Source organism: Oncorhynchus mykiss, chromosome 8, assembly GCF_057628025.1.
Source record: "Oncorhynchus mykiss isolate SJ-2025 chromosome 8, ASM5762802v1, whole genome shotgun sequence".
In the NCBI taxonomy this organism is placed as follows: Eukaryota; Metazoa; Chordata; class Actinopteri; order Salmoniformes; family Salmonidae; genus Oncorhynchus; species Oncorhynchus mykiss.
Window position 1 is genome coordinate 23,858,218 of NC_143029.1, and position 26,906 is coordinate 23,885,123.

At 42.2% G+C, this 26,906-nt stretch overlaps 2 protein-coding genes across 3 annotated transcripts in view; both read right to left on the reverse strand.

The window, feature by feature from the left end:
- Window positions 1–1,586: 1,586 nt before the first annotated feature.
- angel2 (angel homolog 2 (Drosophila)) lies at window positions 1,587–8,176 on the reverse strand. Of its 2 annotated transcripts, none has more exons than XM_090242978.1 (9): window positions 7,932–8,176; window positions 6,648–7,129; window positions 6,256–6,485; window positions 5,931–6,000; window positions 5,108–5,529; window positions 4,672–4,780; window positions 4,478–4,547; window positions 3,755–3,912; window positions 1,587–3,292 (listed from the first exon to the last, which is right to left on the reverse strand). In XM_090242978.1, exons 2-9 carry the CDS (start codon window positions 7,120–7,122, stop codon window positions 3,144–3,146), a joined length of 1,683 nt encoding a protein of 560 aa, XP_090099104.1. In that variant the 5' UTR covers window positions 7,123–7,129; window positions 7,932–8,176; the 3' UTR covers window positions 1,587–3,143. The 2 variants fall into 2 exon arrangements, with proteins under 2 accessions (XP_090099104.1, XP_021467691.3); XM_021612016.3 differs by lacking the exon at window positions 7,932–8,176 and adding an exon at window positions 7,366–7,550.
- Window positions 8,177–8,350: 174 nt separating this feature from the next.
- galnt14 (UDP-N-acetyl-alpha-D-galactosamine:polypeptide N-acetylgalactosaminyltransferase 14 (GalNAc-T14)) overlaps window positions 8,351–26,906 on the reverse strand; it is a 110,511-nt gene continuing 91,955 nt past the window's right edge. Inside the window, exons 14-15 of the mRNA XM_021612019.3 lie at window positions 12,242–12,361; window positions 8,351–9,798 (exon numbers count right to left, since the gene is read on the reverse strand). Of these exons, the coding sequence (XP_021467694.3) occupies window positions 9,640–9,798; window positions 12,242–12,361 (279 nt within the window). The 3' untranslated portion in view covers window positions 8,351–9,639. The remainder of the gene's footprint in view (window positions 9,799–12,241; window positions 12,362–26,906) is intronic.

Here is a 26,906-nt window from a genome sequence, read left to right on the forward strand (position 1 = left end):
TGGAGCTCACCAACCATCAAATGATAAGCCTGTAAACGCTCTCATCCCAGAAATCCCACAAAGCAGCAGTAGCAGCAGAGACTTTGCAGATGTCAGCAGAACATCACTTAACTCTAAGACCAGAGACTTGAGTCCTAATGGCTTTCATTCACACCATCAGCCAGACATGTCAGCCAGGAGTAGGTGGTGAGGAACCAAATGAAATTAATACTTTTGGCACACAAAAAAAGACAAAAGTCAAGAACAGCATCATTTTAGAGATTCAAATTTAAAATGAGTAAAAAAGGAGATGCAATAAATCAAGTCCAGAGAACATATTTGAATGGGACGTGTGTATGAAAGGGCTCATCTTTTTATTTACAACCGTTGGCATGTCACTGGCAAGGCATCATAGGCTAATTCAATTTGGCTTCAGACTTTATCTTATTTTATCGAGAATGTGAGCAATGTCAAAACAGAAGCAGGGCCAATTAGTGAAACAAGACTAACCACTTGATATTCACTACATCTAATTCAATGGTCTTCACAGCAGCGGTTTGTGTGCTTGAGAATGGCAGTTTATAGCACTAATGTTGCCATTATATAAGGCAACCAAAATAATACACATTAGAGAGCTGATTCTATGCCTAAGGAAATCCAAATTCAATGTCCTTAAACTCTGACTTAGTTTCGGTCTAAAGAAAAAGATTGATGTGCAATATTGGGAAGAGGCTTGAGGAATCTGCAGTGTGGTCTTAGAGAAGTGTGTAAAATATTAAAAACACGACTACATGTTGAGAGAAGTTGTCTTGTCAGGGACTGATTCCAATGGTTCCTCATCTAAAGGCAGAGATGGCTGTTCTTATCAATGAGCTGTTCATACTCCCAAGGTTCTGCACCCTGGGTTCACCTTCATTCCTCTTCAGGGGCCTCGTTTATCAAAGGTGTGTGCACGCAAAAAGGTGTGCCTATCTCTAAGCCTATCTCAAACCATGTGTGCACACAACTTCTGGAAGCTTGATCAACTGTGTTGCAAGCAAATAGGCGTATTGTTCGTTTGAGGGAAATGGGAGGTGTTTGAGCCACACCTCTATAGAAATGTGATCAAATTTGCCATTGCGCTTTCTTTTAGGAACTATTAAGGCCCAATTACATCTCCAAATCATACAGCAAATTAGGGCACTTTTCTTAGCATTAAATATGAATGGTGTGCGTTGTCCGGGCGGGGTTGTATCGTTCACGACTGCACAAATAGAATATGGCTGTGATTTATCAATGAAGACATCAATGTTGCAAATCCCAGAATCTCCATGTACCCCAGAATTGAGTATGAAATTGACACACAGTTGATAAATGAGGCCCCAAGTGAGAAAGATACATTTTCTCTGATCATCTCTCCATGCTTCTACATCTGCGTCGCTTGCCGTTTGGGATTTTAGGCTGGGTTTCTGTACAGCACTTTGTGACATCGGGTGATGTAAAAAGGGCTTCATAAATACATTTGACTGATTGATTCTCTGTCCATCAGTGTGCCTTAATCTCTGAGAGGTACTGTTCATACAATCCCTGGAACTCATTCAATGTAATGTGACATTATTACAGAGAGCTGAACAGGTACAGTGTGTCTTTAATTGCAGGTCTATTATTGTGTTACATGCAGTACAATAGCTGTGACGGACATAGCCCTCATTTTCAACACTAACATTATTTGATTTGAATCTCCTTTAGCTCAAAGGCTAGTCTTCCAAGAGTCCTTAAGAAATGTAAAAAAAAACATCCAGAAATGAGAAAAACAAAAGCAAAGTAAAAGCACAAAGACCCACATTCCTATTACGAGTTACACCCCCCAGCCCGTGTGCATATATGAATTGAAATACAACATAGCATACAGTGTTACAATAACCTTAGACCGACTCTAGTTGTTCAAGATATTTTATGAATTCATCTCGTAAAACAACTATTTGGCAAGTTTTTAAAAACTTTCTGCCAAGGAGTTCCGGACTTCACTGCTCTGAAACTAAAAGCTATTTTGCCCTGCTCTAATTTGGGTTTTGGTGGTCTTGGTTCTGCTTCATGTGTTTACGTCTTTGACCATATCCATTTATATAGTGGTTGGTCTACCAGAGTGGTGAATTCCATGAAAAAGGCTCTTACATTACTCCAGACGACAGAGCAGTAGTTCATTTGACAATGGATGATTTTCTTTATTTAACCAGGCAAGTCAGTTAAGAACAAATTCGTATTTACAATGACGGCCTACCCCGGGCCAAACCCTAACAACGTGGGCCATTTGTGCACCGCCCTATGGTACTCACAATCACGGCCGGTTGTGATACAGGAATCGAACCAGGGTCTGTAGTGACGCCTCAAGCACCGAGATGCAGTGCCTTAGACCGCTGCTCCACTCGGGAGCCCGATGATAGCTTGTGAGATTTATTTGAGAATTTGCGCTGGCATATATTTTGCAATCCTTCTGAGATTACAGGAGGTGCCGATGATTTTGTTGCAGAGCTGTGAAATGTGTGATGACAAAGAGACTGTTGTCTAACAGTACACTTAACAGCCTAGTCTATAAAACCTCTTCTATGGTGTCCCGCCAGCTGCAAGGTAGTTTCTTCCTTCTCTTCGTATATATATATATATATATATATATATATATATATATTAATACTTCCTTGGTAAGTACTTTGCATTCATTTTTGCTAATTATCAAACCCAATAGTACTTGCATGACATAATTAAGATATATATATATATTTTTTTTAAATGAATTTATCAACATTTATAAAATCATTCAAATCTAAAAGTGTCTATTTTCATATCTTCAACCAATGTAAAAATAACACGAAAAAGTTAAAATGTGTAAACATCTTGATGCAGTAGCCTAGATCTACACACTAGAGTCAGGCCACTGCAAAGCTCCAAATTCATCAATAATGTCTTTGAAATTAAAGTTCAACATCTACCAGTGTCAGTGTTTGTACCTTTCCAACATTTCCTGGGGATATGAGATCTTGAGAGATGAGAGACAAAAGCCATGGTGAGCTTGTGTACAATTGGTGTTTGGCTGCTGGTGAGCGGTATGGATGGATTTATGGGTCTCCCCAGGTCTTTGACCCCCAGTTCTGTCCAAGGCGCTAACCCCTGAACCCTAACATCCAGCCTCAGGGGCAGAGGCGGAAGCAGGCCAGTATGGGCAGGTGGTCGGAGGAGTTGTGCTCATTGGGCAGCCCGTTGACGGCCTCCAGGTCTGTCTGTCCCACCAGGGCCAGTCTGGCCAGCAGCTGCAGCCCGTGTCTTGGCAATGGACCCTCTGGGAGGAAAACAGACATGGCTAAAGGGATACTTAGCATGATAGCAGATACCCATAGACTTCCAGTCATCGCGCTAACACTAGTTAGTTTTGTAAGCTAATGCTAACTAACTTCCTTCATACTGGAGACATAAAAATGGTATCCACTAGTTCATCTGACTATGGGGAAGTAGATAAAGGGCCTCTTTGCTAAAATCCCCAAGTATCCTTTAATTCCCTGAGTTTTTCCAGATGCGATCTTGATCAGGGAAAATGTAGTCATAGTTCCATTATGCAGCCTGGAAGTCTCACTTCACAGCACACTGCACTGCAGCATCTACAGAAGTCACATTGCAGGATCGATCTCATTATAAACATTGATTATCAGATGCCACCCTGCTCCAAGATCCGTATAACAATCAATCAACAAATCATATGTGATGTATATAGTGTGTGTGATGTTATGTGGTATACTGTGTGTACCTGGCTGAGTGGAAATGTCCCCAGTTCCTGCAGAGTAAAAGATGTAGTCCACAGTGATGGCTGTCCTGGAGTGACAGGTGGTGATCTCAGGCCTGCTGTCCTCTGTCAGGTAGTGGGAGTAAGCTGACGTCAGCCTCAGACTGTGCTCTATACTGGGTCTGGACATGGGGAGAGACAGTCACACAGGGCACTGGCGTCACTTCAACCGCTAATTAAGACAGACAGTTGCTGCTTGTAGTTCGGACTCCACTGGACAAACAACAAATCATCCAGACATAGACTTGTCACTTCTCCCTATGAGCAGTTCCACTTGCTTCAAATTAACATTGTAGGGGAATGATGTAGCTAACTGCTGTCTCCTCCATTCTCCAAGGCATGCAAACGAGAGAGCGAGAGAAGGGGGGGGGGGGGGAGAGAAGAAGGTGAGAGACGGGGAGACAGAGGTGGAAATAAAATCAGCCTCAGCTGTCAGATGTGCAGACGCCAGTCAAAACAGATTACAGTGCTGTTGAACGGCAGAGACTCAACTGTTTGAAAAGCATTAATATTGAAGGCTGTTAGTCAGAGGAACTCCTGATGTAGCACCTCTGACAGGATCAGATCTCTTACAGTTACGTGACAGAATTAAGAACTAACTGACTGTAAAACAGCAGAGACTGGAGAAATCAAACTGTCTCAACTAAATGATTATTTAACCCAGAAATCCAACCGGAGATAACGGACCTGTTCATAGCTGCCATAGGTGGTGCTGCAAAGTCCTGCACAGACAGGTTGGTGATTCCCCTGTCAACATCTGGGAGGAAAGAAGAGTATTAACATCATATGCAGATCAGAAGAAAGAAAGCATTTCCTCAGTGTTGGTAACGGCCAGAGGCCCTTCACTGAGCCAGTGTGGTGGATGGACTGTGATAGGTCACCTGTAGGGGCAGTCGCATACTGGCACTGCTGGGTGACGCCCAGGCTAAGGGGCCAAATGGGCACGGTCAGGATCCGCTGGCCTCTGGGATTCTCCTCCTGCCCTGACACCTGCACACACACAGTTGCTTTAAAATAGGTTCACACCGTTTTGTCTAGCGCAGTAAATCAACTTGCTGTACACTAATGTGGTTATTTGGTGGTAAGCATAAAAATCATACTGAACGGGCATTCAAACCGGGTTGAAAATGAATGAGAAATACTAGAGCATGTCTGATAGAGAAGAGCGCAAGGAACATTTCATAGCAGCTCACATTTTATAGCAGCTCTCTCTGAACATTATGTTCCCTCTGCAGTAATCAGGTTCAGCCACTGAGCTTCTTATCTCACTGCAGAAAGTGACAGAAAGAGGCTGGGTGTGTAGATGATGGCCCTCACCTTGCCTATGGGAATACCGTCGTACTCCAGCCTGCTCTCCCTAACAAAGCTGTACAGGGGAGACCAGGGCACAGAGTTAAAGTCCCCACAGAGGATGATGGGACAGGAGCTGCCGTCAGGGAGGCGGGACACTGTACTGATCTCTGCCAGCAGCATGGCCAACTGGGCCAGCTTAATGTCCCCGCGCCGGGGGTTGTACAGGAGGTGTGTATTGGCCACACAAACGCAGTCCTCCGGCCTGGAGGATCCCGTGGGGCGCAGTAACAGCACCAAGCCCACGTTATCCCGGTCTAGCAGGGGGATGCCCCGGCGGAAGTACTCCACTGGGTGACTGGACAGCAGGGAGAAGCGGTCCTTCTTATAGACCACGGCACAGCCGTCAGGCTTCCTGCCTGTCCTCCTCTTGTACTCACACTGGTAACCTGGGGAAAGAAACGTGAAATAAATCACCACATCAAAGAAAATAGGACACATTTCTCAAACTGTGATGAAAAAAATGTAGATTTTTTTATGTTTTTTAATTATTGAAAGAGGAAATATGTTTTGGAATACCTGAAGCGCTGGTGCTACTTAATTTTCTTCAGGAACACTAAGTGGTTTGAGAAAATATTAATTATCTATGCCCGTGGCTCCCTCTAGTGGTCATATCATATGTAACCTCCAAAGGCAATATCACTTGCAGTATTGTTGTTGTATTATTTGACAGGCTTTCAAATTTCAATAGGCAGAGCTACAGCTCTGTTTACTAAGAATAGGCTTAGTAAACAAAACAATATGGGCACCACCGAATACAAAACAGTAAGGGACCAACAGGGTGAATTACCTAATGCTTCTAGAGAGGGTTTGATCTGTTTTTCATAGTGGTCCTCTTGAACCTCCTGCAGACACATTATCTATAGAGACAAAGTTTGACTTCATTTCACAGTACACATCTAACATTAAAACAATCGGTGTCATCACTACTTTAACTTGCTCTAAGGGAAACAGACTTAAACTAGTCAAAACAGGGCCACTATGTTGTGTTTTCTGTTCCTTGTGATGATAATCAATGTTGGTAAATCTGAATCGATCACAAGCCAATAGATCATGTAAATGGTGGGAGATACTGTCTTGTACCTTCAGTAATGATTCATAAACCATTCACTTACATCTGCGTTGTGCTCTTTGAGCTCTTTCAGGATGTTGGAGAGCCTGTGATTCCAGTTGAGGATGGAGGAGCTACAGTGTTTGTACAGGTAGTTATTGTCATGTAGTAGGTCCTGGGAGAGGATGTTATACGACATCACAGAAAACTCAAAGGGTGGTTCTCGCCTCCCACCACCAGACTGGGGTCTGGACTTATAGCAGTGTGAAAAGTCCTCCCATTGTCTCTTCAGCTCTGGAAAAGCACAAACAGCACAAAACAATATGGTTAGAAAGTTAATGACACTGCTTGACAGGGCCCATATTGGACTAAACCTAATCCACCTCAGGTTCATTCCAGATCAAAGAATAACCGTGTTCTCAAGAAAAGCGGCAGTTTTTGAAACTGAGGTATTACCCAATGCCTGTCTTGGTGGACTTGTCCCAGGAGGCGGTGGTTTCCCGTCTTTGAACCAGCAGTTGGGGCTGGTTGCGGCACTGCGAGCCTGTCTTGGTGCGTACTCTCGTTTGGGGGAGCCCTTGGATCTATCCCCTGGAGCCCTCTCATCTGAACTCCTCCTCCGCTTGTATGGAGGCTCCTTGTCTGAGCACTCCATCAGTCCAAGTTGGAAGTGTCGATGAGGAAAACCGTGAAAAGGGAACCCTGGTGGGAGGTGTTGTTTGGACTGTAGTCTTGCCCAGTTGGTGTTATGGGTATCTTGAGGTTGGAAGGCCCCTGAGAGGTGCCTGGTGGGATGGGAGAGTTGAGGTGGAGGGGGCACACCCGGCCGACATGGATAACTGGGGAAATGTACGTTCCTCCAGCCGCCCAATGGGGCCTGAGTTGGGGGCAACCAGTGAGAGCCAAACGCGGTCAGGTGTCGAGAAAACATGGGTTGACTGCGGGAGAGAAATTATATGCACTCAGATCAAGCAAGCAGCAACGCATAGCGTTTTCTTTACAAAAGCATATCCTGTCATTCAATAGCAAGGATTTGCATAGGCTAACGAACTACCTGTGTTAGTGATTATGACCACCTACCATACTAGCTGGCTAAGCTAGGTAACTAGCAAGATAGTTAGCATAATCACAATAGCTAGCTCTTTAGTTGTCTGAAATGAGCGTTACAACTTACTTTTGTTGGGCGTTTGGATAGACATGGTTTAGGTTTTGATGTCGAGACATGGAATATTATCTGCAAACATCACAGTGTATTCTACAACACAGCGAACAAGTGTTTCTGCCCAAAACAAATCTGAATCTGGCGCTTCAGTGAATTTCAGTAGGCCATCTTCGAGTCCTCAAATTATGACGTATGTAAACATGACGCAATAATAAAGCGCTCCGTTCATTGTCATGGGATATGTAGTGTTTTCCATTATGAATCTCCAATCCAACATAATAAAATGTTCCGGAAAAAACTACATCTACCATTATGTTCCAATACGATGCAGACAAAAATGTCATAACGGAGGACATCGAAAACTCAACAAATGTCACTTTCAAATTGTAAAGAATTCAGTCGACTATACAATTATATTATTGGACAGATTTCAGAGCAACTAATCGTAATTGATTAGCAAAATATGCTCGACAAAGACTAGTTTATTTAGAAAATGTCTTACCCAAATAACAAGGGCACTAGATAGCTATTGCTAACATTACACCGGCCGGTATATCTGATAGCGTGACATAACATACCTGCGAATGATCGTTTACCCATAGAAGTTAGCCAGGCATTTCCTTTGAGTGAGTGGTTATTAGGCTATTTATTCTCAAATCCTTCCCTTTAAGCCGTGTTGCGGTCAACACCTCTTGGCGTTCATCTGTCTTTGTAAATCCATTGATATGTGGTACATTGTGGTCTATTCCTCACTGGGCTGATGTGTCGCTGCACCGCACTGGAAGATGCTGGTAATGCCGACCGAGCTGCCAGTGCTGTGCTGGAAACAGTAGCATCATACAATATTTATGTAGTTGAATAATTGAAGAACATTTATACTAATTATACTGAAACTGTAATTCATCAGGTAAGGGGCCGTTCCACCTTCATCATTATAAAATGTTATCAATATTCTTACATAGTTTACATGAATCACTGACGAACACAAAAATAATAACAAATGTTCTGCATTTCTTTTATTTCCAGGTTTGACATCGCAGCACTGGCTATTACAGTCTCTGTGTGTGTGTCTGTGTGTTTTCAGGATCATAGACATTTTGTGTAAAGATCATCTCCATTTCAATGAAAAAGAAATGGGAATCATTAAATGTTTTTCACAAATCCTAAATTAGGATATAAAAATATTGTCATTTGACATGTGCATTCAATTTGCTGTCACAAATTCCACCATAGCTGCAAACCATCCCATATTAGATCACCATTGAAATGTCATTACGAAGACAGGATTTCTACATTTGAAGTAGCAGTTAGAAAAATAGTTGTGAGTGACAGACCACATGTGTTTCAATGACAACAGCAATGAAAAATTGTTTCCATTGTATTTCCATCTACAGTATATTAGCCCACTGACTTCAGTGGGCTTCAGCCCTGCTGAGTAGTGGTGTAAAGTACTTAAGTAAAAATACCTTAAAGTCCTACTTAAGTCGTTTTTTGTGGTATCTGTACTTTACTTTACTATTTATATTTTGGACAACTTTTACTTTTACTTCACTACATTCCTAAAGAAAATCATGTCCTTTTTACTCCATACATTTTCCCTGACACCCAAAAGTACTTGTTACATTTCGAATGCTTAGCAGGACAGGAAATTGTCAAGAGAACATCCATACTGCCTCTGATCTGACGAACTCACTAAACACAAATGCTTAATTTGTAAATTATGTCTGAGTGTTGAGTGTGACCATGGCTATCCTTAAAAAAAAAATATATATATATATATATATATATATATATATATATATATATATATATATATATTTTTAAAACAGTGCCATCTGGTTTGCTTAATATAAGGAATGTGCAATGATTTATACTTTTACTTTGGATACTTAAGCATATTTTAGCAATTGCATTTACTTTTGATACTTACGTACATTTAAAACCCAATGCTTTTAGACTTTTACTCAAGTAGTATTTTACTGGGTGACTTTCACTTTTATTTGAGTCATTTTCTCTTTCTTCTTTACTTTTACTGAAGTATGACAATTGAGTACATTTTCCACCACTGCTGCTGAGTGTCTTGTTGAACAATTGAATGTGCTGACGTCAGTCCAAGTCCATGCCATCTTATAAAGACTAATCTCAGTGACCAAAAATACCCTTTACGCCGGTGTCCAACCTCCTCCATCTCTTTCTAAAAGCTCTTGGCTACAGTAAGCACTGCAGTAGGTCGTGAGTGCTCGTAGGGTAGTCCTCCTCTACAGGAAGGCTTGTGTTGTGGATGGATCATGAGAAGGGCATCTCCCATCTCTGGGTGTAGGCTGTCAGTTCACAGGGGCTGATCACCAGCATCTTGCTGCTCTCGATGCCTTCCAGGGCCATCTCACTGTCCAGGCAGAAGTGGGAGACCAGGTGCTCCAGGTGGGTGCCTGACTTCTGCCATCGCTGGAACACAACAGGTCATACAAACTATACTGTACACAGAGACAGGCATTCTAATGTAATGAAACTGTTATTGTCCATTAATTGTTTCTGAACGCCATTGGTTCAAATAAATACTGTAAAGAAAAGTAGTTTTTAGCAACTATTGTCCAATATTGACCCTGTAATGTCAACTTCTTATTTAGCTAATGATCTTTATTGCATGGCATGTGCATGGATGGCACTGTTACAGTATGGGATGCCATTATCTATCGTTGCTACTTCCCACTACTCACCACTAGATGTCCCTCTTGACTTAATTTCTGCCGAGTTACAATAATCGTTCAGAGCAGGGAATTAGGCTACTCTTTGCTCAGAATTGCTGATACCGTTGAACTAATTAGCATATAAACAAAACTACAGGATATTAACAAACATGCAAGGAATTTGTCATTGTCTCACGCATCCATCACTGGTTAGATAACTGACAGGCAAAGTCTGTTGCCAAGACTAGTGGGGCATATCAGGATCATGTATCCCTCCTGAGTGGTAGAAAACAATACATTGAATATGTGACACTGAGATACAGCTGTCTTTGTTCCACTGTATTTAGACTCAGTGAACAGAAACAAGCGCTGTTCCATTGTACCCCTGATCAAAGCAGCAAAGACTCAAATTGCCATGACACATTTTTTCCTTTTTTTTTATGAAGCAAAGGGAGACTACACTTTTTAATTAAAAAAGAAAATAATTCAAACTAAATCAATTAGTATTCAGTGCCTGTGGTGCCTTGAAGTCATTGTTCTTGTTACTGGCTGTTGAAGCACAATTGATAGTAAAGCACATTCGTGGGATGCTGAGAGCCTCTCTGCTGTAGCCTGCAGTGGCCTGAGGGAACACATGAGCACGGTTGTAATTATCTATCTTCATTGCACAGTTTCCGTCTTGTGTGCCAGGGGTGGAACATGCTGCTCTGGGAGCCTTCTTAGCAGGAGGAAGTAGTTTATACCTGAGCAACTTCTGATAGCGTGAGGGCTGGGGCTACTGTTAACAGAGCACTGTTAATATACTGAACAAAAATATAAACGCAACATGTAAAATGTTGGTCCCATGTTTCATAAGCTGAAATAAAAGATCCCAGAAATTTTCCATATGCATAAAATGCTTACTTCTGTCCAATTTTGTGCACAAATTTGTTTATATCCCTGTTATTGAGCATTTTTCCTTTGCCAAGATCATCCGTCCACCTGACAGGTGTGGCATATCAAGAAGCTGATTAAACAGCATGACCATTACACAGGTTCACTTTATGCTGGGGACAACAAAAGTACACTAACATTTGCGGTTTTGTCACACAATGCAAAAGATGTCTCAAGTTTTGTGGGAATTGGCATAATGACTGCAGGAATGTCCAACTGAATGTACATTTCTCTACCATAAGCCACCTCCAACGTCGCTTTAGAGAATTTGGCAGTACATCCTACCGGCCTCACAACTGGTTACACAACTGTGTAACCACGCCAGCCCAGGACCTCCACATCCGGCTTATTCACCTGCGGGATCGTCTGAGGAGTTTTTCTGTCTGTAATAAAGCCCATTTGTGGAGAAAAACTAATTCTGATTGGCTGGGCCTGGCTTCCCAGTCAGTGAGCCTAGCTCCCAAGTGGGTGGGTCTGTGTTCTCCCAGGCTCACCCATGGCAGCACCCCTGCCCAGTCATGTGAGATCCATAGATTAGGGCCTAATGAATTTATTTCAATTGACTGATTTCCTTATATGAATTGAAATTGTTGCATGATACGTTTATAGTTTTGTTCAGTATAAAATCTACCTGCAGATATAGAGCTCTAGAATGTATCTATCTATACAACACTCACTTGACTCTGACGGAGCTGTGTATAATGTTTTAAGCATTATATGTATCATCTAATTCTCTCTCACGATCCCAGACACTAATCATTATCACCACATATTCATGATTCATCTGTCCCTGCAGTCTCGACCCAAACAACAATGTTAACACATTTTACAGTCATGCATGCTGCTCAAAACACCCTCCAACTCATAAACAGTATCTGAAGACATTCTGCACAAACCAACTCCTCTGTTTCTTGTTTTGTTTTCCTTATTGTTTACCATGAATGTCATAAAGCATGTATGACCTTTTCAGACAGCCTCAAACCATGTAAACAGCATCGCCAGCGTACTGTTAGATAAGCCGAAATAGACTGAGGACCTTGCCTCTGTCTTAGGGTGCAGCAGCAGGCTAGTGATACAGCCAGAACTCAGAGCTCTAAGGTAGCTCTGCTGGGGCCTCTACACTGTGTGAAAGCCTAAGTGAAAGATGATTTATGGCTTTCAGAAGTGTCTTTGCTCGTTTACGGCAGGGGGCTGCGGTGGCAGTGGCGGGCCAGCATGGTGTGGCATGCTGGGTGTTCAGGAGAGGACGGTGCCCTCTGGGCTCTTACTTGTTTCCCGTCGCTGATGTTGCAGGGCATGAGCATGACCTGGGAGGCAGGGAAGGTGGTGGAGAGAGAGAGGCAGTGCTGCTGCTGACGGATCTGCTGCCCGTGGGTGTAAATCCACTCCTGAGGAGAGAGATACACTGCTATTACAAACAAATACCACAACAACAACACACTATTCATTCAGTCTAATACACTCTCACTACACAAAAAGCACAATGTACACCTAGTGTACAGAACAGAATCCAGGTGAAGGCTATGACTGATCCCTTATTGATGTCACTTGTTAAATTAACTTCAATCAGTGTAAAACAGGAATGGGCAACTAGCATGCAGCCCGCAGCCCAATAAAAAAAGTTTTGGTCTCAACTTACTGTTGAGAGTTAGAATAATAAAATACACAAGGTGCAATTTTGAAATTTGGTTGTGCATCATCAATCACTCAATTAACCCATGTCAGCTTAATTTATTTTAGATTGGTAAATTAGTCTAGCGGCTAATTTACTACATTGGTAAATAGTGGCCCTGGGCCACTGCGACCCCTCATTAATTTTGTGGGCCCCACACTCTTCAAAGTTGCCCATCCTTGGAGTAGATGAAGGTGAGGAGACATGCTAAAGAAGGATTTTTAAGCCTTCAGACAATTGAGACATGGATTGTGTATGTGTGCCATTCAGAGGGTGAATGGGCAAGACAAAATATTGAAGTGCCTTTGAACAGAGTATGGTAGTAGGTACCAGGTGCACCGGTTTGTGTCAACAACTGCAACGCTTCTGGGTTTTTCACGTTCAATAGTTTCCCGTGTGTATCAAGAATGGTCCACCACCCAAAGGACATCAAGCCAACTTGACACAACTGTGGGAAGCATTAGAGTCAACATGGGCCAGCATCCATGTGGAATGCTTTTAACACCTTGTATAGTTCATCCCCCGACGAATTGAGGATATTCTACGGGCAAAAGGGTGTGCAAATCAATATTAGGAAGGTGTTCCTAATGTTTTGTACACTCAGTTTATATGCGTGTGGACACATTTACACACAATCATGAGATACTGATAATACAAAATGACATATTTTTTTCCCCCATTATTAAAACACCCTCAGATGACAGACTGGGTATGTATGTGTGTAGGCTACATCCAATCATGAGGCAACCCAATCCCTCTACCCGGGCAGAATGTGTGTCCCCAGTACAGCACACACCACTACCCACGCCTCCAGTGCATCTGTCTCTGGTAGTGGGTTCACTCTACAGGAACATTCCATACATCATGAAATAATAAGAGTCTGTCTCTGTAGGTCCAGCCCGGGGAAATGTTACTGAAATGGCATGCTGGAGATTGACACACACACACACACACACACACGCACATGTGCGCGCCAACAGTTGAGACAGTCGAGTCTCAACAATGGCAAAAACCCCAAATGAAAAACAATAAATACTTTATGTCCCATGTCCCAGACCGAGACATTCTAATTTCATTGACCACTTAAACTCGTAAACGATGTAGAAGCAATGCTGCTAAGCCTGTCTGTGTATGGTGGTGCATGCACATCCAGACACTTTCCATGGTCTAGCTAGCTTGCAGAGGATTTGATATTGATCCAAGGATCAAATTATTCACACATATTAAGTCATGAATCCTCGTGTTTTATGGTAGAATGTCAGACAGAAAGCCTATTTTTAAATGCAGTTGTTAAAGTCCCTCCTGGTACCAGCTGCCAGGTGACATCTCTGTACCCATATGTCCTATACAGGATAGATGCACTCCACAACAAACTGTAGTTTCATTTGATTTTATAGTTGTGGCTAGGTCTTCTTCCCCTGAGCCCAAAAAGAAACAATAAAGCATCTGTGTCCTTGTCTGGTGGAAAGCTTGTATTCTTGTAACAGTTGACATGTTCTTGGATTTGACTTTTGTACACTTCCTTGGTTCCATTACATATAACCATGTGTTTTGAAAAGATGTTGTACATGGTTAGTCTGTGTAAGTTGTCTAAATATGGCCGTTCCTCGCCAAGCTATACAATTGACCACTTATGTATGCTTGCTTTGACTGATTTCCCAACAGCAAATTGAGAGCTACTGATTTCACTCAAGGGACTCATATACATTGAATTACATGTTGAAACGGTAGGTCCTGTCAACGGTTTTGTTTGGTATTAAAGAAACTTGAGTTGTTAGCAAGCGACATCTGAGGGCCAATGCCAAGGCATGAAGAGGATTCTGGCTATGAACAGTGCATTCGTAAAGTATTCAGACCCCTTGACTTTTTCCAGAATTTGTTAAGTTACAGCCTTATTCTAAAATGGATAAAAAAAAAAAAAAATGTTATGAGACTCAAAACTGAGATGCATCCTGTTTTCAATGGAGTCCACCTATAGTAAATTTAATTGATTGGACATGATTTGGAAAGGCACACACCTGTCTACAGTACCAGTCATAAGTTTGGACACATCTACTCATTCCAAGGTTTTTCTTTACTTTTACTATGAGAAACAAGATTCTCTGGTCAGATGAAACCAATATTGAACTCTTTGGCCTGAATGCGAAGCTTCACGTCTGCAGGAAACCTGGCACCATCCCAACGGTGAATCATGTTGGTGGCATCATCATGCTGTGGGGATGTTTTTCAGCGGCAAGGACTGGGAGACTAGTCAGGATTGAGGGAAAGATGAACGGAGTAAAATACGGAGAGATCCTTGATGAAAACCTGCTCCAGAGCGCTCAGGACTGGAATGAAGGTTCACCTTCCAACAGGACAACGACCCTAAGCTAACAGCCAAGACAACGCAAGAGTGGCTTCGGGACAAATCTCTGAATGTCCTTGAGTGGCCCAGCCAGAGCCCGGACTTGAACCTGATCGAACATCTCTGGAGAGACCTGAAAATAGCTGTGCACTGACACTCCTCGTCCAACCTGACAGAGCTTGAGAGGATCAGCAGAGAAAAATGGGATAAACTCCCCAAAAACAGGTGTGCCGAGCTTGTAGCGCCATACCCAAGACTCGAAGGTGAAATCGCTGGCAAAGGTGCTTCAACAAAGTACTAAGTAAAGGGTCTGAATACTTATGTAAATGTGATATTTCAGTTTTTTATTTTCAATACATTTTCAAAAATGGCGAAAAACCTGTTTCTGCTTTGTCCTTTGTATTGTGTGTCAATTGACGAAAAAACTATTTAATCCATTTTAGAATAAGGCTGTAACATAATGTTCAAAAAGTCAAGGGGTGTGAATACTTTTCTAATGCACTGTAATTGAAGTCAATTAGGAAGACATGTAGTGAGTGAGCACTGAGCAGCAGCAGTAATGACAACCTTTCCAACTCTTATTCCTATTCTAGATGTTTATCAAGGGCACACAGCAGGAAGTGTAGGTGTGTGTGACAACACAAGAGCGGTCCCATGGTGATCACTACATGGGCATGCTATGAAGCACAAAGTGGCTATAGTCATACTTGATGAGCAACATGACCTATTTGCTTTCGACCAGAGTGCTGACCAGGTGCCATTGATATTGTACCAATCTCTGATCACTAGATATATTAACCAATGGAGTGTTTGAAAAGTAATGCCATTTTCTGAAGTGGCGATCTTAGTGGTGGAGGTGTCAGAGATGAGAGAGCCCAGAGGATTGAGTGGGTCCAGAGTGAGGATTCATAATGAATGCTAAGAAATAAAGACATGACCATCAATAAACATATTCAGGTTACACATTCTCAAATACCATAAATATATACACATTACAATTACTACTGGAGAATCCTGCATTAAGAAGAAATAAACTAGCGTACACATTATTCTACCATTTGGGATTTAGCAACCATTGCGCATGCGTTAATCCTGTAGCATGCTTCCTACATGAAACAGTTTGCTCATATTTTATGATGACGTTTTTGTTCGTTTTGGTCTAGGCCACTTCGTCGGTGATTGGTCAACAGTACTACTCCTAGTAAGAGTGGGATCTATGGAGGGATTCTTCAATTAAGTGTTTTTGTCATTCAACGAGAGACAAATAGTTTTCATGCACATTTTTACATTGAGAAATACTGCATCAAACATATTAGTTAGATGTAAAATTGCACTACTAAGACCTCGCAAAAATGTAGAAATGAATGACAGATTTCTTCATTTATCTTAGATCACTTCAGACTATTTTGAGGACGTGTACTGGCTATATTGTAGCTACAGCGTCTCAAGTGGGACAAACAGTAATAGTGCCGCTTTTTTCTAGTTTTTCAAGTGACTGTCTTTTAAGGAGGTATGCAAGGCACAGACGTTCCCTTCGCGTAGCCGGGTTCTGCTAAAAGCAAACCGAACCTAGTATGCTGGCGCCTTTAACCAAACCATAGGATAATTGGCGCTCTCGAACACAGAAGGAAGAAGGAGCACTGCTGAAGGACCATTTCACCTAATCAATAACGAGGAATCAAAGGTAAGTTCTTACCATTACTTAATTTAGAAATAGCAATCTTATTACCAAGGCATGTGCACTTTGTAGTGGTAACATTTATACACAAAAAAACATGATTCATTTAGAGTGAAACGTTCTATCATCCGTTTCTTTCTCTTTACAGGTAATTATAAACATACCGGAGGACACCCCAGGCAAACATCAAGCTGTGTAAATGAAATGAAGAGAGAGGAGCAGCTGAGGTAGGCCTAGAAAGTGGGTCAAAGGAGTTTGCGCTACGTTCAGCCCGTCTATTGTGTGGACCACGTTTCCAAGGGCTTTCCTTCCCCAAGGACAGGCAGAAATAAAAAAGGTCACAAACAAAGTCCCATCCAGTCTCCCAGCCACAAACGTTAACACTTGGCCTATATGGATATGGCCAAATTGAATTGATTCTTACAGAAGATACAGTACCAGTCAAAAGTTTGGACACACCTACTCATTCAAGGGTTTTCCTTTATTTAGAATTCTTTCTACATTGTAGAATAATAGTGAAGACATCAAAACTATGAAATAACACATATGGAATCATGTAGTAACCAAAAGATAGTTCAACAAGTCAAAATATATTTCAGATTTTAGATTCTTCAAAGTAGCCACCCTTTGCCTTGATGACAGCTTTGCACTCTCTTGGCATTCTCTCATCCAGCTTCACCTTGAATGCTTTTCTAACAGTCATGAAGGAGTTCCAACATACACTGAGCACTTGTTGGCTGCTTTTCCTTCCATCTGCTTTCCAACTCATCCCAAACCATCTCATTTGGGTTGAGTTTGGGTGATTGTGGAGGCCAGGTCATCTGATGCAGCACTCCATCACTCTCCTTCTTTGTCAAATAGCCCTTACACAGCCTGGAGGTGTGTTGCGTCATTGTCCTGTTAGAAAACAAATTATAGTCCCACTAAACGCAAACCAGATGGGATGGAGTATCACTGCAGAATGCTGTGGTAGCCATGCTGGTTAAGTGTGCCTTGAATTCTAAATAAATCACAGAGTGTCACCAGCAAAGCACCCCCACAACATCACACCTCCTCCTCCATGCTTCACGGCAGGAACCATAAATGAGGAGATCATCTGTTCACCTACTCTGCGTCTCACAAAGACATAGCGACTGGAACCAAAAATCTCAAATTTGGATTCATCAGACCAAAGGACAGTTTTTCACCAGTCTAATGTCCATTGCTCGTGTTTCTTGAACCAAGCAAGTCTCTTCTTCTTATTAGTGTCCTTTAGTAGTGCTTTCTTTGCAGCAATTAAACCATGAAGGCCTGATTCAGTCTCCTCTGAACAGCTGATGTTGACGTGTCTTTTACTTAATCATTTATTTGGGCTGTAATTTCTGAGGCTGGTAACTCTAATGAACTTATCCTCTGCTGGAGAGGTAACTCTGGGTCTTCCTTTATTGTGGCGGTCCTCATGAGAGCCAGTTTCAACATAGCGCTTGATGGTTTTTGTGACTGCACTTGAAGAAACTTTTAAAGTTCTTGAGATTTTTTCAGATTGACTGACCTTCATGTCTTAAAGTAATAAGGGCTGCCGTTTCTCTTTGCTTATTTGAGCTGTTCTTGATAATATGGACCTGGTCTTTTACCATAATATGGACATGGTCTTTTACCAAATGCTATCTACTGTATACCACCCCTACCATGTCACAACACAACTGAAGCGGCTAAAACGCATTAAGAAGGAAGGAAATTCCATAAATTAACTTTTAACAAGGTACACCTGTCACGACTTCCACTGAAGTCGTTTCCTCTCCTTGTTCGGGCGGTGTTCGGCGAGCGATGATCGGCGGTCGGCGTCACCGGTCTTCTAGCCATCGTCGATCCACTTTTCATTTTCCATTTGTTTTGTCTTGTTTTCCTACACACCTGGTTTCCATTTCCCTCATTAAGTGATGTGTATTTAACCCTCTGTTCCCCCCCATGTCCTTGTGTGGAATTGTTTGTTTGTAAGTGCTTGTGCACTATGTTACTGGTGCGCATCGGGTTTTGTACTCATGTAGGTACAAAACCCGATGTACCCATATACCCATGTAGGTTGAGAGAATGTCAAGAGTGTACCTAGCTGTCATCAAAGCAAAGGTTGGTTACTTTGAAGAATCTCAAATATAACAAATATTTTGATTTGTTTAACACTTTTTGGTTACTACATGATCCCATATGTGTTATTTCATACTTTTGATGTCTTCACTACTATTCTACATGGTAGAAAATAGTACAAATAAAGAACAACCCTGTAATGAGTCCAAACTTTTGACAGGTACTGTGTATGAAAAGCATATGGTAACCATAGTAGCAAGCAATTGAAAGGGAACTATATGGAGATAATGGGAAAATTGTTAGACCACACTTCGATTGTTGCAAGACTGGATCCAAACCATTACACTGTTGACTTTATTTGCATTTTACATTTACTGTACTTTTCGCCGCAACCATTCTGGATAAATTATGTAACATGATTAGACTATTCATGGAAAATGTGGGGTAGGTGCAACATGAGACAAAAAAAATACAATGGTTTGAGTAAGAGGACTAACTGGTGTCCACACACCTCTCCAAAGTGTGCACAGTTCCTAAGCACTTTTATGACTCAGAATCTTCAACTACAAGGTACTTTTTTTTTTTTTGCTGTTGAGGAACTAGAGCAAGCACACTTGTCGCTGTTTAGTTTGGAACACAACCCTGTATACCCACCATCACACAATGACGGTTGTTTTCGGAATCCAAAACCGGTCGATTATAACTCGTAATCTGGGTCAGGTGGACATGATTTGAAGGCTTGTTAAATTGCCAAGATGACTAGCTAAGTTATAAAATAGGATCTTACAGTGTTACACTTTCACAAGGCAATTCAGAAAATCGGAAAATGTTGGTGCTCATAGAAAGGAGTTATAAGTGGATTCAGGCATGTGTGCCGCTGCAAATTTTCTTCACAATAAACAAAGATACGCTCGCTCTGACATCATTTATAGCATGTTACTCTACCGCCACTATGTTCCAATTTAGGCGCTTGTTAGAGCCCAAGTCGGCCATTTTCAACCTGTATACAGGTACAAGTGTAAAGGGCTAACAAGCTCTGCAGTAGCATACACTAACAAGTGTACAATATCACAGCTAGCATTTCATGATTTTTAAGGCTCTTTTTTGTACATAGGCCTACATCAACATGAAATGTTGATATGCTATTTTACACCCCATTTCTTATGAAATACACTGCTCTACCTTGAGAATACAGCCCATATTGTTTATGACATGTTTATCGTAAGAGCTGGTCCACATGGATCATCAGTGATTATCTTTCCCTGCAGCAGTCACATCATTAGATTACAGCACTGCTCCAATAAGAATCACATCACCTGGAAACACATCACAGAGGATAGGGCCTAGTGTGTGTGTGTGTGTATGAGTGTGTGTACATACGTTATTTGTGGCAATGTGCGCACAAGTGTGTTTGCGAGCTCGTGCCTATGTCTATCAGTAACAGCAGCCTCGCCAAAGGCCTGTGTGGAGGCACTGTGTTTCGCTGTGGAGGTGACACCAGTAGGCCAGTACAGCCCAGTACAGTAGGTCTCTCTCTGGGCAGAACAGAGCGGAGGTCTGTAATAAGAAGGCCCAGCTGGGCTGTGTGTGTTAAACGGCAGGTGGGTGGAGATGAGGCCTGCTAGCAGATGAACAGGTCAGAAGGCAGAGGGTATGCACATATCACTGCTTAATAGGATAAACTGCACTGTGTAAATGTGCTCTGTATTAAATCTAATTATCCTGCGGTAATGGCACAGCTTTTTTACGATGTCCGTTGTGGCACGCCAATGTTCATTTAATATTAATCTAGCGTGGCTCGAAGTCTAGGGGAAGAAGCTGTGTGCTACTTCTGGAGGCAGACGCACAGTTGCTTTTAGAAGCTTTACACTAGAGCACAGACAGACTGGTTGAATAAAGGCTGAGTGAAAACCTCACTCGAGTCCTTCATATTGGAAGCTGTGTTTTTGTCTGAATCTCCTTACACTTCCCTGTTTTAATCAGAACACCTGACAACCACCAGTCTGGATCATAAGGAACAGCTGTGGCCATACTACATGTACTTTGAGTGAAGCCTAGCTAACAATTCTAGGGAAATAAATGTTTTTGTAATGTTACCCATAATGTTCACCGAATGTTTGTGTCCACTTTTCTGTTATTTAGGGGAACATTCAATCTATTTTAGAAAAAACCTTCTGAGAAACTTTTAAAGCATGTTTTTGTGTTAAAGTTAGGGGAACCCATAATGTCTAACAGACCTTATTTACAACGTTCTTATTTACAATATTCTCAGAATATACAACACTGAAGTTCTAGATGCGTTTTATGGGACGTTGCAAGAACATTCATGTGTCCAGTTTTCTGAGGGTTCGGGGGAATATTACATCAATGTATCACCAAACATACACAGAACATGGTTGCCATGTTCTCATAATACACTGCTCAAACAAATAAAGGGAACACTAAAATAACACATCCTAGAACTGAATGAATGAAATATTATTTTTAAATAATTTTTTCTTTACATAGTTGAATGTGCTGACAATAAAATCACACAAAAATTATCAATGGAAATCAAATGTATCAACCCATGGAGGTCTGGATTTGGAGTCACACTCAAAATTAAAGAGGAAAACCACACTGGCTGATCCAACTTTGATGTAATGTCCTTAAAACAAGTCAAAATGAGGCTCAGTAGTGTGTGTGGCCTCCACGTGCCTGTATGACCTCCCTACAACGCCTGGGCATGCTCCTGATGAGGTGGCGGATGATCTCCTGAGGGATCTCCTCCCAGACCTGGACTAAAGCATTCGCCAACTCCTGGACAGTCTGTGGTGCAACATGGCGTTGGTGGATGGAGCGAGACATGATGTCCCAGATGTGCTCAATTGGATTCAGGTCTGGGGAACGGGCGGGCCAGTCCATAGCGTCAATGCCTTCCCCTTTTAGGAACTGCTGACACACTCCAGCCACATGAGGTCTAGCATTGTCTTGCATTAGGAGGAACCCAGGGCCAACCGCACCAGCATATGGTCTCACAAGGGGTCTGAGGATCTCATCTCGGTACCTAATGGCAGTCAGGCTACCTCTGGCGAGCACATGGAGGGCTGTGCGGCCCCCCAAAGAAATGCCACCCCACACTATGACTGACCCACCGCCAAACCGGTCATGCTGGAGGATGTTGCAGGCAGCAAAACGTTCTCCACGGCGTCTCCAGACTCTGTCATGTCTGTCACGTGCTCAGTGTGAACCTGCTTTCATCTGTGATGAGCACAGGGCGCCAGTGGCGAATTTGCCAATCTTGGTGTTCTCTGGCAAATGCCAAACGTCCTGCACGGTGTTGGGCTGTAAGCACAACCCCCACCTGTGGACGTCGGGCCCTGATACCACCCTCATGGAGTCTGTTTCTGACCGTTTGAGCAGACACATGCACATTTGTGGCCTGCTGGAGGTCATTTTGCAGGGCTCTGGCAGTGCTCCTCCTTGCACAAAGGCGGAGGTAGCGGTCCTGCTGCTGGGTTGTTGCCCTCCTATGGCCTCCTCCACGTCTCCTGATGTACTGGCCTGTCTCCTGGTAGCACCTCCATGCTCTGGACACTACGCTGACAGACACAGCAACCCTTCTTGCCACATCTCGCATTGATGTGCCATCCTGGATGAGCTGCACTACCTGAGCCACTTGTGTGGGTTGTAGACTCCGTCTCATGCTATCACTAGAGAGAAAGCACCGCCAGCATTCAAAAGTGACCATAACATCAGCCAGGAAGCATAGGAACTGAGAAGTCTGTGGTCCCCACCTGCAGAACCAGTCCTTTATTGGGGGTGTCTTTCTAAATGCCTATAATTTCCACCTGTTGTCTATTCCATTTGCACAACAGCATGTGAAATTGATTGTCAATCAGTTTTGCTTCCTAAGTGGACAGTTTGATTTCATAGAAGTGTGATTGACTTGGAGTTACATTGTGTTGTTTAAGTGTTCCCTTTATTTTTTCAGCAGTGAATATATACAATATATAATATATATACAATATTAATGTTTTAGAGCTCTGATCTTCCTGCTACTCCACCATGTCCATGTCAGAGATCAGTTAGTCTGACTATTCTCTCATCGTTGATTTGATTTACTTTTTTCATGAATTTAAGGGCTTTCTGTATATTTATCTAATTGTGGGCATAGTAACCTGTTTTAACTTATAATCCTGAATCACTATGATCAATAAAACATTATGAGTGTACTTTTATCACATTTACATCCAAATGCATTCATCCTATTGCTTACACCTATCAAGTTGTTTCAGTTCTACTCAAAGGCCTAGGGAGGAGGTGTTAGGGCTTCTTCTGGACAGGGCCTAATTATACTGTCCCTACGGATATCCATTATTGGGACAGTGATTACGGTGTTGTGCTTATTGGGCCGGTATAGTTAGGCCCTGTCCAGAAAAAACCTTAACCCCTCCTCCCTAGGCACTTGTGTAGATCTGAAACAAATTGATAGGTGTAAGCAATAGGGTGAATTCACTTCAAAGTAAATTTCAGCTCTGTTAAAAGTACACTCAAGAAAAACGTATATTGATCATAGTGATTCAGGAGTAAAATTAACAGGTTAATATGCCCCACCAACACCAGCTATACAGAAAACCCTTATATTTTTGAAATACGGAAATCAAATCTATGGTGAAAGAACAGTCAATTTAACTTCTTATGGCTGGAGGCAGTATTGAGTAGCTTGGATGAATAAGGTGTCCAGAGGTGTCCAGAGTAAACTGCCTGCTACTCAGTCCCAGTTGCTAATATATGCATATGATTAGTATATTTGGATAGAAAACACTCTGAAGTTTCTAAAACTGTTTGAATTATGTATATCAGAACTCATATGGCAGGCAAAAACCTGAGAAAAAATCCAACCGGCAAGTGGGAAATCTGAGGTTGGTCGTTTTTCAACTCATTCCCTATTGAAGATACAATGGGATGTTGGTCATGTTGCACTTCCTAAGGCTTCCACTAGTCTTTAGAACCTTGTTTGATGCTTCTACTGTGGGGGCAAATGAGAGGGGAATGAGTCAGAGGTCTGCCAGAATGCCTTGAGCTCGTGACGCTCGTTCACGTGAGAGCGAGCTCTGTTCCATCGCAATTCTACAGACAAAGGAATTTTCCGGTTGGAACATTATTGAAGATTTATGTTAAAAACATCCTAAAGATTGATTCTATACTTCGTTTGACATGTTTCTACGGAATGTAACGGAACTTTTTGACTTTTCGTCTGCTCGTGCGTCATGAAGTTGGATTACTGGGCTGAATGAGCTAACAACAAGGAGGAATTTGGACATAAATGATGGACATTATCGAACAAAACAAACATTTATTGTGGAACTGGGATTCCTGGGAGTGCATTCTGATGAAGATCATCAAAAGAAAGTGAATATTTATAATGTTATTTCTGACTTCTGTTGACTGCACGATATGGCGGATATCTTTTTGGCTTGTTTGGGCTCTGAGCGCCGTACTCAGATTATTGCACGGTTTGCTTTTTCCGTAAAGCTTTTTTGAAATCTGACACAGCTGTTGCATTAAGGAGATGTTTATCTAAAGTTCCATGTATAACACTTGTATTTTCATCACCATTTATTGAACAAAACATACATGTATTGTGTAACATGAAGTCCTATGAGTGTCATCTGATGAAGATCATCAAGTGTTAGTGATTAATTCTATCTCTAGTTCAGATTTTTGTGACTCCTCTCTTTGGCTGGAAAAATGGCTGTGTTTTTCTGTGACTTGGTTCTGACCTAACATAATCATTTGTGGTGCTTTCGCCGTAAAGCCTATTTGAAATCGGACACTGTGGTGGGATTAACAAGAAGTGTATGTTTAAAATGGTGTGAAATACTTGTATGTCTGAGGAATTTTAATTATGGGATTTCTGTTGTTTTGAATTTGGCACCCTGCACTTTCAATGGCTGTAGTCATATCGATCCCATTAGCAGGATCTCAGCCATAAGAAGCTTAACTGATAACTGAAACAGACATGGTGACGTAGCAGGAAGATCTGAATGCCATGAATCAAGAGGCTGTGAGTTCAAATCCCAGGTAAGGACACGTTGAATAATAATGGATGCATAAATTAACATGCACAATGTAATCATGTACAGTATGTCAACGTGTGTCAAATATGTAAGTTGAAAACATTATGTTAAAACCACTGCATGTGAGTATCTCAAGATGGTGCCAGAGAACAAGGCTGATGTTTGACGTATTCCTAATTAATTGTGTTTTTTTGTTTGTTTCTTTCCGTTGTTTGTAACTTATTTATTAAACTTATTTTGTATATAATGTTGCTGCTACCATCTCTTACGACCGAAAATAGCTTCTGGACATCAGAACCGCGATTACTCACCACGGACTGGCAGAATCTTTTTTTCCTTTAACGAGTCCGAATTGCATGACATGAATGATATACTGCTTTCCCGGGAACAGGCCCAGATCCCCATCATTTGCGTGAAGAGAAGGCTGAGAAAAAGGGGCCAGAGAGCGGGCTGCCTTCTGAGAATTCGTAGGTGATCGAATAAACGCCCACTTCCTTTCATTCTGCTAGCAAACGTGCAATCTTTGGAAAATAAAATTGATGACCTACGGAAGATTGAACTACCAACGGGACATTCAAAACTGTAATATTTTATGCTTCACGGAGTCGTGGCTGAACGATGACATTATCAACATACAGCTGGCTGGTTATACGCTGTATCGGCAGGATAGACCAGCGGCGTCTGATAAGACAAGGGGCGGCGGACTATGTATTTTTGTAAATAACAGCTGGTGCACAATATCTAAGGAAGTCTCAAGGTTTTGCTCGCCTGAGGTAGAGTATCTCATGATGAGCTGCCGACCACACTATTTACCAAGAGAGTTGTCATCTATATTCTTTGTAGCTGTCTATTTACCACAACAAACCGATGCTGGCACTGAGACCGCACTCAATGAGCTGTATACGGCCATAAGCAAACAGGAAAATGCTCATCCAGAGGCATCCATTTTACCTAATTTCTACCAGCATGTTAAATGTGCAACCAGAGGGACAAAAACTCTAGACCACCTTTACTCCACACACAGAGACACGTACAAAGCTCTCCATCGCCCTCCATTTGGCAAATGTGACCATAATTCTATCCTCCTGATTCCTGTTTACAAGCAAAAATTAAAGCAGGAAGCACCAGTGACTAGATCAATAAAAAAAGTGGTCAGATGAAGCAGATGCTAAGCTACAGGACTGTTTTGCTAGCACAGACTGGAATATGTTCAGGGATTCCTTCGATGGCATTGAGGAGTACACCACATCATTCATTGGCCTCATCAATTAGTGCATCGATGACGTCGTCCCCACAGTGACCGTACGTGCATACCCTAACCAGAAGCCATGGATTACGGGCAATATCTGCACTGAGCTAAAGGCTAGAGCTGACGCTTTCAAGGAGTGGGATTCTAACCCAGAAGCTTATAAGAAATCCCGCTATGCCCTCCGACGAACCATCAAACAGGCAAAGGGTCAATACAGGACGAAGATCGAATCGTACTACACCGGCTCTGACTCTCGTCAGAGGTGGCAGGGCTTGCAAACCATTACAGACTACAAATGGAAGCACAGCCAAGAGCTGCCCAGTGACATGAGCCTACCAGACGAGCTAAACTACTTCTGTGCTCGCTTCGAGGCAAATAACACTGAAATATGCATGAGAGCACCAGCTGTTCCGGAAGACTGTGTGATCACGCTCTCTGCAGCCGATGTGAGTAAGATCTTTAAATGGGTCAACATGTATGGACTAATGAATGTTCTTGCAACGTTCCCATAAAACATGCAGAGAACATGCCTTGCACATCCTTGCACATCACAGCAACATTCTTAGGAAAATGTTGGTTAAGGTCGCAGGGCTAGACGGATTACCAGGACGGGTACTGCGAGCATGCGCTGACCAACTGGCAAGTGTCTTCACTGATATTTTCAACCTCTCCCTGTCCGAGTCTGAAATACCAACATGTTTCAAGCAGACCACCATAGTCCCTGTTCCCAAGAACACTAAGGTAACCTGCCTAAATGACTACCGACCCGTGGCACTCACGTCTATAGTCATGAAGTGCTTTGAAAGGCTGGTCATGGCTCACATCAACACCATTATCCCAGAAACCCTAGACCCACTCCAATTT